General features: G+C 46.6%; 4 protein-coding genes across 5 annotated transcripts; 2 read left to right on the top strand and 2 right to left on the bottom strand.

Annotated features, from left to right (window-relative positions):
* Positions 1 to 125: 125 nt before the first annotated feature.
* Positions 126 to 1,828, top strand: LOC112888503 (zinc finger protein CONSTANS-LIKE 12-like). The gene is made up of 3 exons (XM_025954726.1): positions 126 to 1,000; positions 1,125 to 1,445; positions 1,561 to 1,828. Exons 1-2 carry the CDS (start codon positions 327 to 329, stop codon positions 1,288 to 1,290), a joined length of 840 nt encoding a protein of 279 aa, XP_025810511.1. The 5' UTR covers positions 126 to 326; the 3' UTR covers positions 1,291 to 1,445; positions 1,561 to 1,828.
* Positions 1,829 to 5,577: 3,749 nt separating this feature from the next.
* Positions 5,578 to 7,347, top strand: LOC112888890 (uncharacterized acetyltransferase At3g50280). Its single transcript, XM_025955269.1, has one exon. The coding sequence runs from the start codon at positions 5,699 to 5,701 to the stop codon at positions 7,142 to 7,144; it is 1,446 nt and encodes a 481-aa protein (XP_025811054.1). The 5' UTR covers positions 5,578 to 5,698; the 3' UTR covers positions 7,145 to 7,347.
* Positions 7,348 to 7,571: 224 nt separating this feature from the next.
* On the bottom strand, positions 7,572 to 13,074 carry LOC112888889 (protein MEI2-like 2). The gene is made up of 13 exons (XM_025955268.1): positions 12,744 to 13,074; positions 12,151 to 12,207; positions 11,929 to 12,081; positions 11,151 to 11,617; positions 10,842 to 11,000; positions 10,598 to 10,714; positions 10,353 to 10,504; positions 9,824 to 9,918; positions 8,822 to 9,731; positions 8,649 to 8,733; positions 8,482 to 8,550; positions 8,173 to 8,352; positions 7,572 to 8,075 (listed from the first exon to the last, which is right to left on the bottom strand). The coding sequence occupies exons 2-13, from the start codon at positions 12,182 to 12,184 to the stop codon at positions 7,947 to 7,949; spliced, it is 2,550 nt and encodes an 849-aa protein (XP_025811053.1). The 5' UTR covers positions 12,185 to 12,207; positions 12,744 to 13,074; the 3' UTR covers positions 7,572 to 7,946.
* Positions 13,075 to 13,687: 613 nt separating this feature from the next.
* On the bottom strand, positions 13,688 to 16,250 carry LOC112890938 (homogentisate 1,2-dioxygenase). Of its 2 annotated transcripts, none has more exons than XM_025957822.1 (8): positions 15,938 to 16,250; positions 15,607 to 15,837; positions 15,394 to 15,473; positions 14,978 to 15,145; positions 14,728 to 14,903; positions 14,541 to 14,610; positions 14,296 to 14,450; positions 13,688 to 14,207 (listed from the first exon to the last, which is right to left on the bottom strand). In XM_025957822.1, exons 1-8 carry the CDS (start codon positions 16,114 to 16,116, stop codon positions 13,911 to 13,913), a joined length of 1,356 nt encoding a protein of 451 aa, XP_025813607.1. In that variant the 5' UTR covers positions 16,117 to 16,250; the 3' UTR covers positions 13,688 to 13,910. The 2 variants fall into 2 exon arrangements, with proteins under 2 accessions (XP_025813607.1, XP_025813608.1); XM_025957823.1 differs by having other exon boundaries at positions 15,934 to 16,069.
* Between the last annotated feature and the right edge of the window lie 338 nt (positions 16,251 to 16,588).

Here is a 16,588-nt window from a genome sequence, read left to right as displayed (position 1 = left end):
TTTTTTTGTGGGAACGTAAATCAAATTCTTGGAAACTAAGAGAGAGATCCGGCAGAATTGAAGCTGGCGTTTTTGGTTTGAGAGGAAAATTAAGGTCGTAGCCGGATTGCTTCCAATTGTATTGTGGTAAGCCAAATTGCTTCCAAGCAAATTCTGAGGAGTCTGGTGATCCATGCACACGGCCGGCATCGTCGGGATCGGCTGCCGCGCGGCGATCGATCCAGTCCAGCACCAGCGATCCCACAACCAACAACGTAACACCGCCATTTCGTTCCTTTATCATCCTCCTCGCCGCCGGCTATATCGTTCCTTCCTCGCCGCCGGCCATGCCGCTGTCCGCCTGCCAGTCCTGCGCCACGCATGACGCCATCGTCTTCTGCCTGCTCTGCGGTGCCAGGCTTTGCCTGCCCTGCGACGCCGCCCTGCACGGGGCCACCGCCGCCGCGGGGCTCCACCCGCGCGCCCGGCTCTGCGACAGATGTAACGTAGCGCCAGCGGCGCTCCGTTGCGACGACGCCGGCGCAGCCGTTACGCTCTGCGCCGGGTGCGCCGGCCGCGGCCCCCCGGCCGGCGCCCTCGTCACCCAGTACACCGGCTGCCCCGCGCCTAAAGACTTGGTGCGCATCATCTCCACCGAGGTGCCACAGCAGCAGGATGCGTTGGAGGTCTGGCTCGCCGGTAATCTACCATACCATTTGGAGGATGGTGAGGATGATGCTCAACTGATGGAAGGATGGGATGTGGCTGAAGAAACTGCCAAGCTTGAGAAGATGCTGAATGATCTCTCCTCATCATCACTGGTGGCCTCGTGTCAGTTGCAATCTTCTCTTGTACAGCCCTGGCAGAGCAATGATGCGAGCTTCCCTTTCTGTACCATGCCGCTGCCAGAGAATATCCAACCACCACAAAAGCCGCAGCAGGATGACAACGCTATAGTGAAGAAACGGCAAGAGAGGGAGAGAGCCAAGCTCCGATACACCGAGAAGAAAAGTAACAGAAGGTTGAGCCTTTTTTTTATATATATATATATATGCATGTTTAATTACTTATCAATCTTTATTTGATGCCAAATTAAATATACACTCGATGATCCATCATCTTATGGATGCGCGTGCTTGTTGCAGATTCTGCAAGCAGATCATGTACGCTTCCCGCAAGGCCAGAGCCGACACAAGGAAGAGAGTCAAAGGCCGATTTGCAAAGGCTTCTACTTCTCATGATCCCCATAATGAGATCACTCTCGTCCATGAGGATCCATCTAATACAGAGAAGGGAGAGACAGGAAGTTGATGCAGATGACGCACACGGCTTTCATAAAAAGAGAGACAGGAAAAGAAAGAAAAGAACACATCAAAGCTCAACCCTCCTTATATAGCTGTGACTGCAACTTTCAACTTGTGATTTTCACTGCTTAATCTCTGCACTGAGTCATGCTTATTCTTCAGGTTGCACTGCACATTCCCCACGCCTCACAGCTAGCTTTTTTTAGCAAGGTTCGGTTATTTGTCTCTTAACCTGCTGATCGATCTGACAATTTTGCTTTGTGTTGTCATCTTGCAGTGCTACGGTTTGCTCATAAGCTACGCAGAAAGAAAAATTGTGAACAGGCTGAGTTAGTACGAGATGTGGCTTCAATCCCTACCGCTGCAAAATTACCTAGCTAGTTCCTCTTAGGTATTGTTTTCTCGAAAAGGAGTATTATATTAGAATGGGAGGACAGCTTTTCCTTTATTTGTTGCAGCCATCGAGATTTTGTTTTTCTCCAGACTGCACGTATTTTTTTTCCTCATCAGACTTAATATTAGCTTTTGCTTTTTCTTCGTTTCCCCTTTTAGTTCAAACAAAAAAAAAGATCTAGACATAATTAATGCCAGCGGCATCTTTCTTGCCGAATTCATTCATGTTCCGTCGTATAACAAAAGGCAAGATCCTTGTCTGTAAATAATTAATATTTGCAGGTTTGAGACCAATGATTAGTTTATTTCTTCTTCTAGTTTGGAACTCTTGCTCCTTGTTTGAACTTGAAAAAAACATAGTACATAAATGACCCTTCACAAGTGGAAAAGATCACGGATGAAATGCATTGCCAGTTTCCCCTATCCCAGAAACCCAGGCATCGTCAATACGTATCTCATGATGTAGAGCGTATTTGATCCAAACGAAAGGTATGTACAAGGTGTATATGATCATACTGGACCATCTGTGATGGCATATACTTTAAGTGTGTGTGTGTCTGGATATTGACAATGATACTGTTACATATCTCTAGCAGTTCAATTGGCCGTTCATGTTTATAGAATAATTTGTCTAAGAAAGTCTAAAAGTAATTATATTAATATTCAAGATCTAAATGAGTACAATAACAAATAAATATGCTACCAAAACATATTGTATGCATGGTGGCTTCAAAGAAACTAATTTAATTTTTAGATGTTTGTGCACTTTTATGTGAACTTAGTCACAAAGTTGAAAAGTTTGTGCTACAATGCAACAAAATTAAAATACCTTACATTCTAGAGCAGATGGAGAAGTAAATCTTGTGTAAATAAAGCAAAGAGAGGGTTAGCGATTGATTTGGAGCGAAGAGATCAAATTAGGAAGGTAATTTTCTGAAGCAGAGCAGGTACAGTATACACCAGGAAGATGTGAATATGTATTCCTTGATATATAGGAGAAAAGAAAGTAAGACATATCTATCTATCTTCTATATATTCTCTATATACTATAAAGATCCTATATATTCTATATATACTATAAAGATCCATTTCTTTTAAATACAATTCTCATCCAGATATATGGGATAGTACCCCTTACGTTGGGCCCACTTGACAGACCGAGGAGGGTTGGAAAGGGATGAAAACAACCATTTAGAAAATGATTCTGCCCTTTCTCTCTGTTTTCTCTCACCATTTGATTTAGAAAACAACCAATCACTTGCCCGACAAATCAGCAGCCTCCTCTTTCATTCTTTGTTCGATTAATTTCCTTCCTCTACCATATGTGCATGACGTTTATGGAATTAAATATTCCTACGTGCATGGATTATCTGACTGGCTCCAAATCAAATCAATACCCGTTGGCCACAGATCAGGCTAGCTAGCTAGCTAGGGTTATTTCCTTGCTGCTCCCTACAGAGTATTCTATCATTTTTATAACAGATCAAGAAGATGATAAAATGACCTGCCTTGTTTGGTTATCATTTCGCTGATTCCGTAACCCAAAACAATCTTGGATGCTTTATATTTAGATACAAATTTTCAATTTTTCAATACCTTATATTTCAGAATGGATAAAGTATATATTAGCTGCTGCTACGAACCACACATGCAATGCACGCTCCCGATCCAGCAGAATGCATGTTCCTTCATTAGTGTCGGTCGATCAAGGTCGTGCGGCACGTACCGCAGGGTTCCACGACACGAGGGCTGCCGGATCGATCATGACTTAGCTCGATCTGCCACGAGTTCCACCACAACACGATCCAAGGTGGTGGTTTCTCCATAACAACAGGGGGTTTTTGTTTCATGGATATTATATTGCCCCTTTGTGGATCCGATATTTTCATATCTCAATTTATCATATTGTTGTTCAAGTTGTGTTGTTTTTCCATGCATTATTCTAATGTTCATTCAAATATTGGTCTTGTTTGCTTACTACTTGAAAATTTAAAATTGGATTACCAAGTATATATGCAGGTGGTGAGACATTATTTGATATGTATGTGATCATTGCGGTTCAGTTTCTATTGATCAGCTTAAATTAGTGGCGGAACTGGAGAAAAGGCTAGACAAACATATGGAATATTTAATTTCATCCTCAAATCTTGAGCCGAAGCTCAACTTCTTTCCTAAACTTCCAAAACGACCATTTCAGCTCTCAAACTTCTCCTTCCGGCTCAATTTAGTCATTCGTTCTATGTGGCATGCCAACACATCACATCTAGTCAATTATGGTTAAAAAATTAATATTTCTATAAATTTGATCATTAAAAAGTTTCAGTACAATTTTTAAAGAAGGGAGTTGAACCCGAACATATTTATTATAAACGTGTGAAAGTTTCTTTTAAAAAAAATCATATAGACACAAGTTAAAGTTTTGCTATGTTATCTTTAAGTATATGTGTGAACCAATATATGTTGCTGTAAAAAATAAGAACAGTTACATGCTGACATGGTATGCCAACGTGGCAGGACACGTAGAACGAACTAAATTAAGGTGTGTAAAAAAGGTTGAGAATTGAAACAGTTATTTTAAAAGTTTAAGGACGAAGTTGGGCCTCAACTAGTAGTTCGAAAATAAAATCAGCTATTCTGCCATAGCCCCTGCCAGTCCCCCTCGGTTCCGCCACTAGCTTAAAACATTATAGTAAAATATTATAGGTTCTACCGACTTCATTAATAATTCACTGATCTCACAATTCTAATTGATAACTTATTGCAGTGTTATCTTTATAAAGCATCCATTTTCCTCCTGGTGGATCGTCGTCCTCTTGGTGGTGATGTGCCAAATTAACACAGCAAGGCATGTGTCTGAAGAGTTTGGTTTGTTATCATCAATTGTAGAAAAAAAATTGGTTCTGGTATTTTTGTTTGTTACTTGATTTGGTTTTGAATTTTCCATGTTTAGTTATTGATAGCAAAATTACAGGTGGTCATGTCATTGAAAATCTTGATCCAGCAGAACGTAGAAGGCAAAAGGTAAGAGAGAAATATGCAAATTTGACCGAGAAGCAAGCAAAAGCAATAGGAGGAGAACCGGGCAAAAGTAAGGGAAAACAACCATCATGTCCCAACACATGGCTGGTATGACATCAACCTGCACATTATGATGGTTATTTTAACAACCATTTTAAAATTAGCATTCATGCACAGGAGCATCCTTGGAGGTCACACCTTTTGATGAAATAACTCACATCGCCCAATTAGGTTCTTATCATTATCTCCAAATTGATACCACCCATTCTGTTATCACACCATCACAACCAACAAATTTAATTATTCCATGAGCTTGTACCAGATGATGGTGACAGAAACTGGCTTCATAGAAATGATACATATACAAGGGAAAAGGTGAGAACGAAGGGAAATCAAAGTTGTCAATTAAAGGTCACTATGTAAAATAGGTTGGTTTGTTTATTTCTCTCCTCTAATAATATCATTAATTTTCAGAAATATAAATTATTTTCTATTACTTTTAGACACGTGCACCCTACTGGTAGCCTAAAGGCATGAGGCATGAAATTTCCTGAGGAAGCTACGGGCAGGCAGCCATGAGAGGGGCCAAGGCCATCTCGGTCAAACAAAGGAAATCTAAGGTAAGAAGAGGGGGTTGAATTAAGTCAAACTGTTCTTAGTTTGATCAATTTTATGAAAAAAGTAATAATATTTTAAATTTCAAATGAGAATAAGTAGGTGGTGAATAATAATATTGATTTCCTGTCTCAAGGATGATGGAGGATTGATTCGGTGGTGAATTATTTATTATTATATTATAAAAAAAGAGATTAGGTGCCGAATGAGGAGGTAGGAGGGAGCGCCGCCACCAACCGCAAAACCCCTCGTCGTCGACTCTTCGTCGTCGTCTCCTCCTCCTCCTGCTCGGCTGCTGCTCCTTCTATAAAGAAAGGCAAAAGGAAAAGAGTAGAACGAGCGAGGACAGAGAGAGAGGTCTGCGACGGCGGCGGCAACCAAGGCAAGCAATGGCGGCAACCTTGGTGCGCGTGGTGTCCCGTCGCACCGTCAAGCCGCCGCCCCGCCCGCGCGAGCGCATCCCCCTCACCACCTGGGACGTCTCCATGCTCTCCGCCGACTACATCCAGAAGGGCCTCCTCTACGCGCCGCCGCCCTTCTCCACCGCCCGCCTCCTCGACCACCTCCAGGACGCGCTCGCCGACGCGCTCGTCGCCTACTACCCCGTCGCCGGCCGCTTCGCCACGGAGCAGCACCCCGGCGGGGGCTGCTCCGTCTACATCGACTGCCACGGCCAGGGCGTCGACATCATCCACGCAGTGGCCGACGGCGTCGCCGTCGCCGACGCCATCCCTCCCGACGCCGACGTCCCGCGCCTCGTCCAGTCCTTGTTCCCCCTCGACGGCGCAGTCAACCACGACGGCCACCACCTGCCCCTCTTCGTCGTCCAGGTCACCGAACTCGCCGACGGCGTCTTCGTCGCCTTCGTCTACAACCACGCGCTCTCCGACGGCACCGCCTTCTGGGACTTCATCAACGTCTGGGCGGGGATCTCGCGCGCCCGCCTACTCTCGCCTATCTCCTCCGGCGGCAAGGACCAGGACCACAACCAGAACCGGTTGCGCCCCCCGCTGCTGGAGCGCTGGTCCCCCGACGGCCTGCCGTCCTCCCGAGCCGTCGTGCTCCCGTACCCCGACCTCACGGGGCTCATCGAGAGACTGTCCCCGCCGCCGCTGCGCGAGCGCATGCTCCACTTCTCCGCCGAGTCCCTGGCAGCGCTCAAGGAGCGCGCGCGGCAGGAGCTCCTGGTGGCCGGGGACGCGGCCGGCGCGGCCGCCGTCACCAGGTTCCAGGCGCTGAGCTCGCTGGTGTGGCGCTGCGTGACCCGGGCGCGGCGCCTGGCGCCGGAGCAGCCCACCGTATGCCGCGCCGCCATCAACAACCGCGCGCGGCTCCGGCCGCAGCTGCCGCCCGAGTACTTCGGCAACACCATCTACGCCATCTCGACGGAGGCGGTGCGCGCGGGGGAGCTGCTGGAGCGCGGCCACGGGTGGGCGGCGGCGGCCGTGGGGCGCGCAGTGGCGGCGCACACGGACGCGGACATCCGGGCGCGCGTGGCGGCGTGGACGGCCAAGCCCATCGTCTACACGCTGCGCTACTTCGACCCCAGCGGCGTGATGATGGGGAGCTCGCCGCGGTTCGACATGTACGGCTGCGACTTCGGGTGGGGGGAGGCGCTGGCGGCGCGCAGCGGCAGGGCCAACAAGTTCGACGGCAAGGCGTCGCTGTACCCGGGGAGGGAGGGCGGCGGCAGCATCGACGCGGAGCTGGTGCTGACGCCGGAGCACATGGCGCGGCTGGAGCAGGACCAAGAGTTCTGGGCGGCCGTGACTCCGGACAAGCCGTGTTCCCCTCCGCCGGCGGCGGCGGAGGCGCCGGCCATGGGGAAGAATTGATTGGAAGACATCCATCCATGCCTAGGAGGCTTGCTTTCTTATTTTTCATATATAATAATAGTGTTTCGTTAATTAAGGAATAAATAAACAGAAACATCAGTCAAATGGAGTATGATGGATGTATCATTTTATTTTTTGAGAACTTGAATCATTTTCCCCAGCAAAGAAAGAAAGCAGTGCTCTTTCTCCTCCAGATTCCGAAATGCACTCAAATTCTTCCTCTCTGATCTGATACAGATACAGATACAGATACAGAAACAGATACTACCCACACTGCATCTCTGTATTATGGCTGTAGCCTCTCAACTATGAGAGGTCAAGGCTGGATTTTTCCTTAATCTAAAAAAAGATACTACCCACATTGCATTGTTTGTACCAACAAAGAAAGCATGGCCGGTCGCATACGATACGAGGTGTGCAACATACATAGGAGTAGTAGCTGCTAGTAGATGAGAATTCTTGCAGAATCCAAGATCAACACAAAGTTTTCACTGTACAGTTTGTTTGTCCAAATGTCATGTCTCCTTACAGCACGACAGACAACCAAAAGCAAGCGAGATCCAATCACCATCTACTATCTGTACTGTACAGAGGGGTGCGGGGGCCGGCCTAAGCATTAGCAAGCTCCCAGCTCCAGCTTCAAGCTCGCTTCCAGGCTTCAGCTTCTGCTTCTGGGGGCGACATCACAAAAACCACTAGATATCCCATGCCACGCCACGGCACAAAATCCACCTCATTCTTTATACAATTTGGGGGTCGACACCTTCACTCTAGACAGTTATATTTATATTTATGGTTATCATCACAAGCTCCCGGCCATGTGCATGGAGCTCTCTCCTCCCGTCTTCACGTCGTCTTCATTGTCAAGTGAATCACCTGCCCCATCTTCCACAGGCATGTGGATGCATATGCCATTGATAGGAAATGCTTCCTGGGTTTCATTCGTGGTATTAGTAACACTAGATCTACCTACTTTCAACAGGATGCAATTATCTTCTTCAACAACATGCCAGGAGCTGGCTGTTTACCTGATTTCCAGATTCCAGACCGTTGGGATGGAAAAGAATGGGCCGGCACCTCTTATCCTCGTTCATCAAGCTTGAATTCTGAAAATGTGATATCAGCGCAGTCCGTCCTTGGATTCTAGCATAAGCCAAGGAGGCTACTTTCTCACTGTTGAACTTCTCCCATTTCTTACCATTAAATGCCTGCGGATTAAAGGCAAGACATCTTTCAAGATTCACTCTACTGATAATCTGGATTCACTAAGCTACAACATCTTAACTCTGGTATTAACATTCATAAACAGAGGAGAAGGGCCAAGAAACAAGGCACACCTGGTAGAATGATATAATGTGTGTGGGTGATATCATGTTAATGAACGCATATCCAACATTGCATTTGTTCTGCATAGGCACAACATCAAGTAAATTAAAAAATAGTTGCTGGCTATCAAAATATACCCGTGAAAAACAGCAGCGCAAATCAATATGAAGTCCAGTACCTTAAAATCAATTGGCAGGTAGAAGAAATCATAAGTTCCTTTGTGAAGTTCATCAATCGCGGCCAAAAGCATCTTAGATGTATATCTATTGGATTCAGGAGTTAAAAAAAAAACTGAATAACACAACCAGCTAGCAAATATTCCAAATGAAAATACGATTCGAAACTGCATACTTGTTTGGAATGTTTTTAATCATCAATGTCGTCCTAGTATCATCGCCTTTGCGAATCTTCTCCAAATCAAGCTGGTACTGCCTCTTGCTATCGACTTGAAGCGCACTGCTGTCAACTCGGCGGTTACGGGCACGGTCAATGGAACTGTCAAGTCCGAAAGAGCCAGGACCTTGGTATGTGGGGTTACTGTAGAATGCATGTCCCAATCTTGGTGACAGCATTGGTCTGAAGTTACTAGAACTATTATCTGTCAGACTTCCACTCAGAGAAGAAACAGGACTCAAAGAAGCACGGCCAGCCAAGTTCAGCATGAGGCCTGCCCCGTTTCTGCCAGTACCAATATTTCCCATGTTCCCGAACCTGACTTGCTTCATAAAAGATGTCTCTGGCGATTCAGGTAAAAAGCCAAAATGGCTCTCAAATGGAGCACCTGAAGGGGCAGAACCAACATGATGATGGTGCTGCTGGTGCTGATCTGAAGACCCAAATAATGAAGCCTGACGGCTGCTATGCAAGAAGCCTTGCCCCTGAGAGCGGCTATTAGTTGACAATGCAGACCCAATTGCTTGTGGACGCCAAACAGGGGATTGAGAGGTTTCTGAATAGGGCTTTGGACTACCCCAGAGAAATTGGGGCCCAGATAAAGTACCAGGACTAGAATTCAAATGTTCACTGTTGCGATCCTGGTATGAGTGGGAGTGCTGAAATGCAGTTCCCAGGGACTGGTTGCCATTTGAGAATAGTTGATCATATTTAGACCGATTGCTATCCTTCCCAATAGGTGCAATCTTCACAGCATTTGACATTAGTGAAGGCATTCCAATGGGACTTATTCCATTTCCGGTTGGAGACCTGTTGAAAGCCTGCAACATATTGTTATCTGTTGGACTACTATAGTGAGCCCATACCCCTGCCACACAAGGATAAATAAAACTTTATTAACTTTTATAAACAAGTGATTGATTGCAAAATACATGGGACAGCAAGCTCCAACAGAGGTACCTGGAGGAGAGTTAGCAATAGGTGAACCAACATGAGGATGTCTATAGCTTCTGGGCTCCTCTTGGTCCAAATCATGACCAAGTTGCTGCATCAAGCTAAATCAGAAGATGACAAGAAAACCTCATTGGATCAGTAAAGTACACCAGAAACATTCCTTGAATTAAGTAATGAGTACCACATGTATGACAAATAAGTACAAACATATGCTGCCTAAAACTCAACGAAGATCTCTTCGAGAGAGACATGCATACCTACAGTTTACACATTGTATCATTCCGTGTAAAAATGACTCGGTGGAAAGAATTACAGAAATTGTCAAATCGAAAATGAATTACTCAAAGAAACTGAACATGAGATCAGTGTTGTAAAATTATCGGAAGTAACTTTAAACCTCCAAAGTACCATCATGAGTATGTGGTTTCAAGAAACACAGAAAATTAAGACAATTCTAACAAAACAATATTATTCAGAAACATGGGCAATAACTGAAGAGACATATAAACAAATGGAAAAGTAACTCAAATCATACTTTCTACGTGTTCCACCAGGACGACTTGGTTCCAACTTGATTCGTTTTCCAGCTATCTCACTTTTATTAAGTGACCGAAGAGCAGCCTCTGCTGCTCTTACATCATAAAACTCTATAAACTTATGATGCTTTTTGTTTGGTGTCTCTCTTATCTGCAAACAGAAACCAGAACACCATTGACTTGAATACAGAAAGAAGATTGGAAGCAGAATGAAGGGAAATAACACTTTGAGTGGCATCCTAACCTCTTTTACTTCCCCATATGCCCCGAAAATCTGGCGAACCTCTTCATTAGAAACTGACGGGTCCAAGTTAAATATAACAAGAGTTCCCTGGTTTAAATCTTTGTCAGATGGATTCTCCTGCAAAATCAACACAACAATCATTCCAAGTACTTTTGTTGGTGGTTTTGCAAAACAAAAACAATCATCCCGAGAGGTACTTTTGTTGGTGGTTTTGCAAATAAAAAACAATCATTCCAAGAAGTACCTTTGGTATGGAAAAATGGATGTCCAGCTTTCTCCTCCTCAGAGGCTTGTTCTGCAACGCACGCATTGCGTTGCGTGCAGACCGGATATCAAAATAAGATATCATCACAAAACCCCTGTGCTTTGTTGCAGTGTAGAGGGTTCTGATATCCCCGTATTGCTGAAATGGCAATAATAAACATCATCAGGCCCATACAACATAAGTGTGAAGATTCAGTATGGGAGACATGGCATGCACGAGGAATGCCACGGGGTTAGCATATACGGCATAAATCATGGAGCATCTACAACCATTGTGGTATTTTAATACCTCAAACAAAGAGCGCAGTTCAGAGTCCTCAACATTGCTATTGATGTTCCTTACAAACAATGTTCTGGAAGGGTGTTCTCCATATGGATGCTCCCCAGCCACAGTCCCGACAGCGCTTGGGACACCAAAAGGGCTGATCCCATTGCCTCTAGCCCCATCAGCAATACTTGAATTTGCGAAACTAGCCGTGACGCTCTCCAAAGGATCCAAGTCCAGCTCCATGCCCCCTCCGCTGCCAAATACATCAAACTCTTCCAATTCCTCCGTGTTATTTGTCTTCCCAACTGGTTCGATCTCATCTGTGATCCCAGCGAAAAACTCATCTTCGTCAGGCAGCAAGTCATCTATCTGGCGAAGATCAAAATCGAACTTGTAGTCCTTCTCTTCTGGGTCATCACTAAGCACTTTCATTTTGGCAGAAGTGTCATCCATTGATGGGGTACCATGTGCAGAATCAGGAAAGTTCACTGAAAGGAGAAGGGCAGGAGACGTGGTCAGGATATGGAAAAAAAAACATATAGGCATTAATTAAAAGGTTAGAGTTATTAGGTTTCTGACGCATCACAACAAACGGGGGCAGCATGAGGCTGCATATTTAACATTTGGACTCTGCAACAATCATTTGGACCCTCTTACCCCTTTGCGTTATTATCTCTAAGACATCCAGACACATATGTTGAGACAAGAAAGCTACTAAATTTCAACACCCAACCGATAGCAAAGCACATGAGCACGTAGTATGCGAGTGCATTAAGAAGATGGGAAGCAGCACACATACATTTCTCATGAGGAAGAAGCGGCAGCGAGGTTGAGAAGAGGCTTGCATCGCCCAAGCCAGCGCGTGCATTGAGCAGCGGTGGTTGAGGTATCCTCCAAGGGTTGTTACTTGCAGCCATCTGCCTCGGCTTGGAGGCAGGGGGCACCGCAGGACCTGATAGAATATGCGGTAAATTAGCAGAATATGGAGGCAGGATGGATGATATTTGCAGAATGCACTGACCTGGCAGGTTGAAAGGATACTGTGATGGGTCCATCACAGCATTGCGCGGAGGGTTACCTGCAGAGCAAACATAGGGAGGTAATAAGCAATTGAGTTGTGGCCACGAAGTTGAGCAGTGAGTAGAAATCATTCACAGTTGCAATCTAATAGGATAGGACGGAGAAGTTGGTCTGGTGGACGAGCGGTGGATAAGTCAAACCGTGGAAGGTGATGCTATCGTATCGTATCCTATAAGCAACGAAGTTTGACCCCAAGACAAGCCGATACTGGAGGAGGAAGCAATCCAGCTCAGATGAATCTTATCTTACAGTGCGTGCGTGTAAGAGTGAAATTACTAAGACCTAGCGATGATTGATAAGCCTCTGTACTGGAGGAAACGGAAGCGATGAAATACCATACCATAAATATTTAATACTAGATAAAATTGGGGGGAAATACACTAGAGCATAGGACATGATAATTTTTGCAAACGAAATCGAAGTTAGTAGGTACTCCTAGGTATATTGTAACTGGATTCAGATCCGAATACAAATTAATAGTTTTGTTAGGGTTTGGGGTGCTCCGTCTCGCACGGCACAGGGAAAGAGAAATACCTGGAGGATGCGCTCGTCGCCGGCAAAGGGGGCTGGGCGAAGAAGTGACAAATTGCGCCGCCGCACGCCCAGTCGTCGCCGCCGCCAGGGAAGGAAGAGCAAGGAACGGGGAGGAGAGAGTCCACCGGGCGAGAGGCGGGCGAAATCTTGCAGTCTCTTCTCTCCTTCTCCCTCGTGCTGCTGCTCCTCCCACCGGCGCTCCCTTCCCTCCCTTTTATATATATGTATATATTTATAAGAAGAAGAAGAGGAGGCGGCGGAGGAGGTGGGGGAAATCGCGGCGCTGCGCAAGCAATCAACAAGCCATTGCAGTCGAGTCGAGCCGAGCCCAGTTGAGAAGAAATAGTAGACTGATTTTTTATTATTACTACTACTACTACTACTATTTATTTGTTGATTTATTTATTAATTATTATCCCTGCCTGTCATCAAGTGAAGGTAAAAAATTAATTTCTGAGCGAGAGCGAGAGGGAGGAGAGGGGGGGGGGGGCGGATAGCGACAGCGATGATGATTGGGGGGCGGGTCCTCATCTCTTCCGTCCGATGACACGCGGGCCCCGTGCCCACTGGAGGCTCACATGTCAGTAGGGCTGGTACGGCTAGTGGACATGTGGGGTCGCATGTGTCAGTGACTGACCAGCAGTCTAGTCTACTCTAGTGTCCCTCTCTCTCTCTGCTGCATTGGAATGGCGGCTGGCGTCCGCTACGCTAGGCCGGCCCCCGGAGGAGTTGAAGGTTTATTGGGGCAATCAGCAATGAGCAGATGATAAATCAATCAATACACCTACCCTCCCAACACAAGCAGATAAGCTACTAGCATTGCCTGCAAAAAGCTTGTGAAACCGACCGACAGCTAAAGCATCACATTCCATCCATGCCACAACTTTTCTCTGCCTTCCTCTCACAATGCAAGTCCGAACCCTTCTCTCGATCAGCATGGCATGGCACCACAAAAACACCAAAGGAGCCATTGCTTGCTTACTTGAGACATAAAACATCAATCATTCTTATGTGCAATCTATCTATCTACCTGCAGATGCAAACTGCTTTGCTTGCTTGCTTGCTTCTGTTACAGTATTCTATTCTACATACTGCAGCTTATTATTACATACAGATTATGACCACCCTAGCTCGGGTCTCTATTATTCTGCCTTTTACACAACACGACTATGGACTTGCAGCAGGCTCGCTGGCTGTGGCTCCATTATCATGTGAGAAGTGGGACTTCAATCCAATCCAGCACTGGTAGTAATCAAGGTCTCGACATGGCGAATCAAGAGCCCACCTGCACACACGAGGGATGAGCGAAGACTCGAACATGAACGCCAGCGTACCGCTGAGCCTGAATGGCTCATTGGCATCGGCGCGGCTGATCGTTGCCTCGTATGTCTTGGTGTCTGGTCCATGTGGTGTCATGCAGCTGTGAAGGCTAGCACCTCCGGGGAGAAAACCATCAGCCTTAGCCTGCATAAGACCAGCTCATTGCATTGTGTGTCATCCTTGAGCATAACATAACAGCTGGTTAAGAGTCATTGATCCAGATGCATGTTACCTCGTATATCCCATAAATCAGGCCCATGAACTCACTCATGCAGTTGCGATGGTAGTATGGAGGGCGGAACGTATTTTCAGCAACCAACCACCTAGGTGGGAATATTACAAAATCAAGTAATGCGACGCCAGCCTTATCAGTTGGCGCGGTAAGGACTGCAAATCAAATGACCCTCACACATGGTTAGTAGTAGGCCTCAAGATGCAGCCAGGAATGAATTATGCCACTTAGGGAAATTCAGTTACCTGTGTTTACTGAAGGGTCACCATGATCAAATAGGACCGTATTAAATGGGCAGAACCTACTCAAATCATACTGAAAGGAACGAAAAAAAATAAAGTCAATGTAAAAGAAAAGACACAGTTTATTATACATAACAAGGGGGGAAAAAAAGGACTTAAAGAAGCCACCAGCACTGCTACAATTGGCTACCTTGTATGGGACATAATTCCCATGCCATGCAACCACATTGAACGGAGAAAAATCCTGCGTGGCAGTGAATAGTTCACCACCGTACTTGTGCACTATTGTGTATCCAGGGCGGTGGACCTGCTCAAACCATGCTGTGGGGGAAAGGAAATCCCTTGGTGAAGCCAAACCATTGGCACCTGCATACATAATTAGATTCTGATTCCGATACAATTGGAAAAGGGAAGCCGAAAAGGGCATGTGGTAGTATTACCGATTGGGCCAAGATCAGGGAGCTGAAAGTGGGTGCCGAAAATCTCAGAAACATAGCCTCGTGAGGGGCCATCAGGCAAGTCAATGGCAAAGCGGAAGCCTTGAGGAATCACAACAATTTCGCCAGGTGAAACTAGCATCTTTCCACATTCGGTTGTGATCAACAACCCTGCGCTTGATAGCAAAAGAACAGAGTGAGCATGTGTTGGGTTTGTTTGTTTTAATTTGAGGGAACAACATCGGGGCATGTGATCGGATCGTTACGGCTATTGGTGGTTGTTGCGTTGGGTCTGATGATGAGATGACAAAAGAATATGCGAATGCATTTTCAAAAAAACGAAGTTATTAGGTGAGCCTATCTATCAGAGGAGAAGAGATTCTGAAGGTAGGAAGGCAATCTATCAGAGGATGACTTACTTCCTTGCTGGGGAACAATGAGGAAATCACCGTCTGCGTTGCAGAAGGCGCATCCGTCCATGGACCTGTTAGCAGCGTACCTAGAGTAGAGTAGAGTAGAGTACATGATGGAATGAGGAACTTAACCAGCAGGAGAGTGATTGTGAACGAAGGAGCAGAGTAAAATTAAGGGAGGGGGGAGGGGGCAATCGCAAGGAAGCAGAACAAACTAACATGTGGATGGCGTATCCGTGTCTGAGGAAGGAGCTCCCGGCGCCGCAGACGGTGTAGAGGCCGTCGATGAAGTCGAGGGGCGGGTCCAGGGGCACCTCGGGCGGCCTCCAGCGCAGCTGCGTGGGCGTGGCGGCGGTGGTGGAGCGGTCGAACTCCCCGACGAGGCGGGCATGGGCGGGGCGGGGGTGGAAGGGCTCGTGGGTCACCGATGGCTTGATCCGGTAGAGCCACCTGCACGCAGCGGGCGGAAGAATCTGATGGATCAGCGAGGAGCGAGCGATTGCAGAAGGGGAGGAGAAGGAGAGCTGCACAAGGGGAGGAGCGTACATACGTGCGCAGGTTCTGGGCCCGCGGGGTGGTGAAGGAGGTGCCGGAGAGCTGCTCGGCGTAGAGGCCCCGCGGGCACACCAGCGGGCTGTTCTGGCCGACGGGGAGCGACCCCGGCACCGCCTCCGACGAGAAGGTGTTGCCCAGCCCGGAGAGGTAGCGCAGCTCCTCCTGCGCGCCCATGGCTGGGCTGAAGGCGGAGGGAGGATCGTCTTCTTCGGAGGAGGAGACGGGCGGGGCAAGGCTCCTGCTGTGCTGGCTCTGGCTAGAGCAGCTTCCTTTCCCCTCTCTCTCTCTCCCCCCCCAGATGGATTGGGCTGTTGCTTCTCCGGCATTCCTTCCATTTTCACCACAATTAAGAGTTGCATTATTAGAAAACTTTTGGCAACCTATTTCTTTTTTATTTAAACTGAATTACTTATAAATTTTTTAGTTTCAATTTAAATATTTTTAGTTCTCATAAAATGAAAAACCACCTTCGGAACCATCTTCAGAACCATCGGCCAAATTTTCCCGATTTTGATAGTTAGATAATATTTTGTAATTGAATATTGAAAATCGGACTTTTGTAACAGCCTAAGAGTGTAAATCGGATATACAGAATTTTAGCCCGGGTTAAATTATTGGGCCTTTGCCGCCCCTGCCGGGTCCCGGA

This window comes from Panicum hallii, chromosome 4 (assembly GCF_002211085.1).
Source record: "Panicum hallii strain FIL2 chromosome 4, PHallii_v3.1, whole genome shotgun sequence".
In the NCBI taxonomy this organism is placed as follows: Eukaryota; Viridiplantae; Streptophyta; class Magnoliopsida; order Poales; family Poaceae; genus Panicum; species Panicum hallii.
Note: the sequence above shows the minus strand (reverse complement) of the source record. Positions and strands in the feature narration are given on the sequence as shown.

Excerpts from the sequence above, each read along its gene's own strand:
- LOC112888503 (XM_025954726.1), top strand. The coding sequence starts at position 327 with ATGCCGCTGTCCGCCTGCCAGTCCTGCGCCACGCATGACGCCATCGTC. Across the intron at positions 1,001-1,124 it reads GAGAAGAAAAGTAACAGAAG|ATTCTGCAAGCAGATCATGT; the intron begins GTTGAGCCTTTT and ends TGCTTGTTGCAG.
- LOC112888890 (XM_025955269.1), top strand. The coding sequence starts at position 5,699 with ATGGCGGCAACCTTGGTGCGCGTGGTGTCCCGTCGCACCGTCAAGCCG.
- LOC112888889 (XM_025955268.1), bottom strand. The coding sequence starts at position 12,184 with ATGGACCCATCACAGTATCCTTTCAACCTGCCAG. Across the intron at positions 10,715-10,841 it reads TCCATTTTTCCATACCAAAG|GAGAATCCATCTGACAAAGA; the intron begins GTACTTCTTGGA and ends TTGATTTTGCAG. Across the intron at positions 8,353-8,481 it reads ACATTATATCATTCTACCAG|GCATTTAATGGTAAGAAATG; the intron begins GTGTGCCTTGTT and ends TTTAATCCGCAG.
- LOC112890938 (XM_025957822.1), bottom strand. The coding sequence starts at position 16,116 with ATGGGCGCGCAGGAGGAGCTGCGCTACCTCTCCGGGCTGGGCAACACC. Across the intron at positions 15,146-15,393 it reads CATTGTTCCCCAGCAAGGAA|GGTTGTTGATCACAACCGAA; the intron begins GTAAGTCATCCT and ends TATCAAGCGCAG. Across the intron at positions 14,904-14,977 it reads CCCTGATCTTGGCCCAATCG|GTGCCAATGGTTTGGCTTCA; the intron begins GTAATACTACCA and ends TTATGTATGCAG.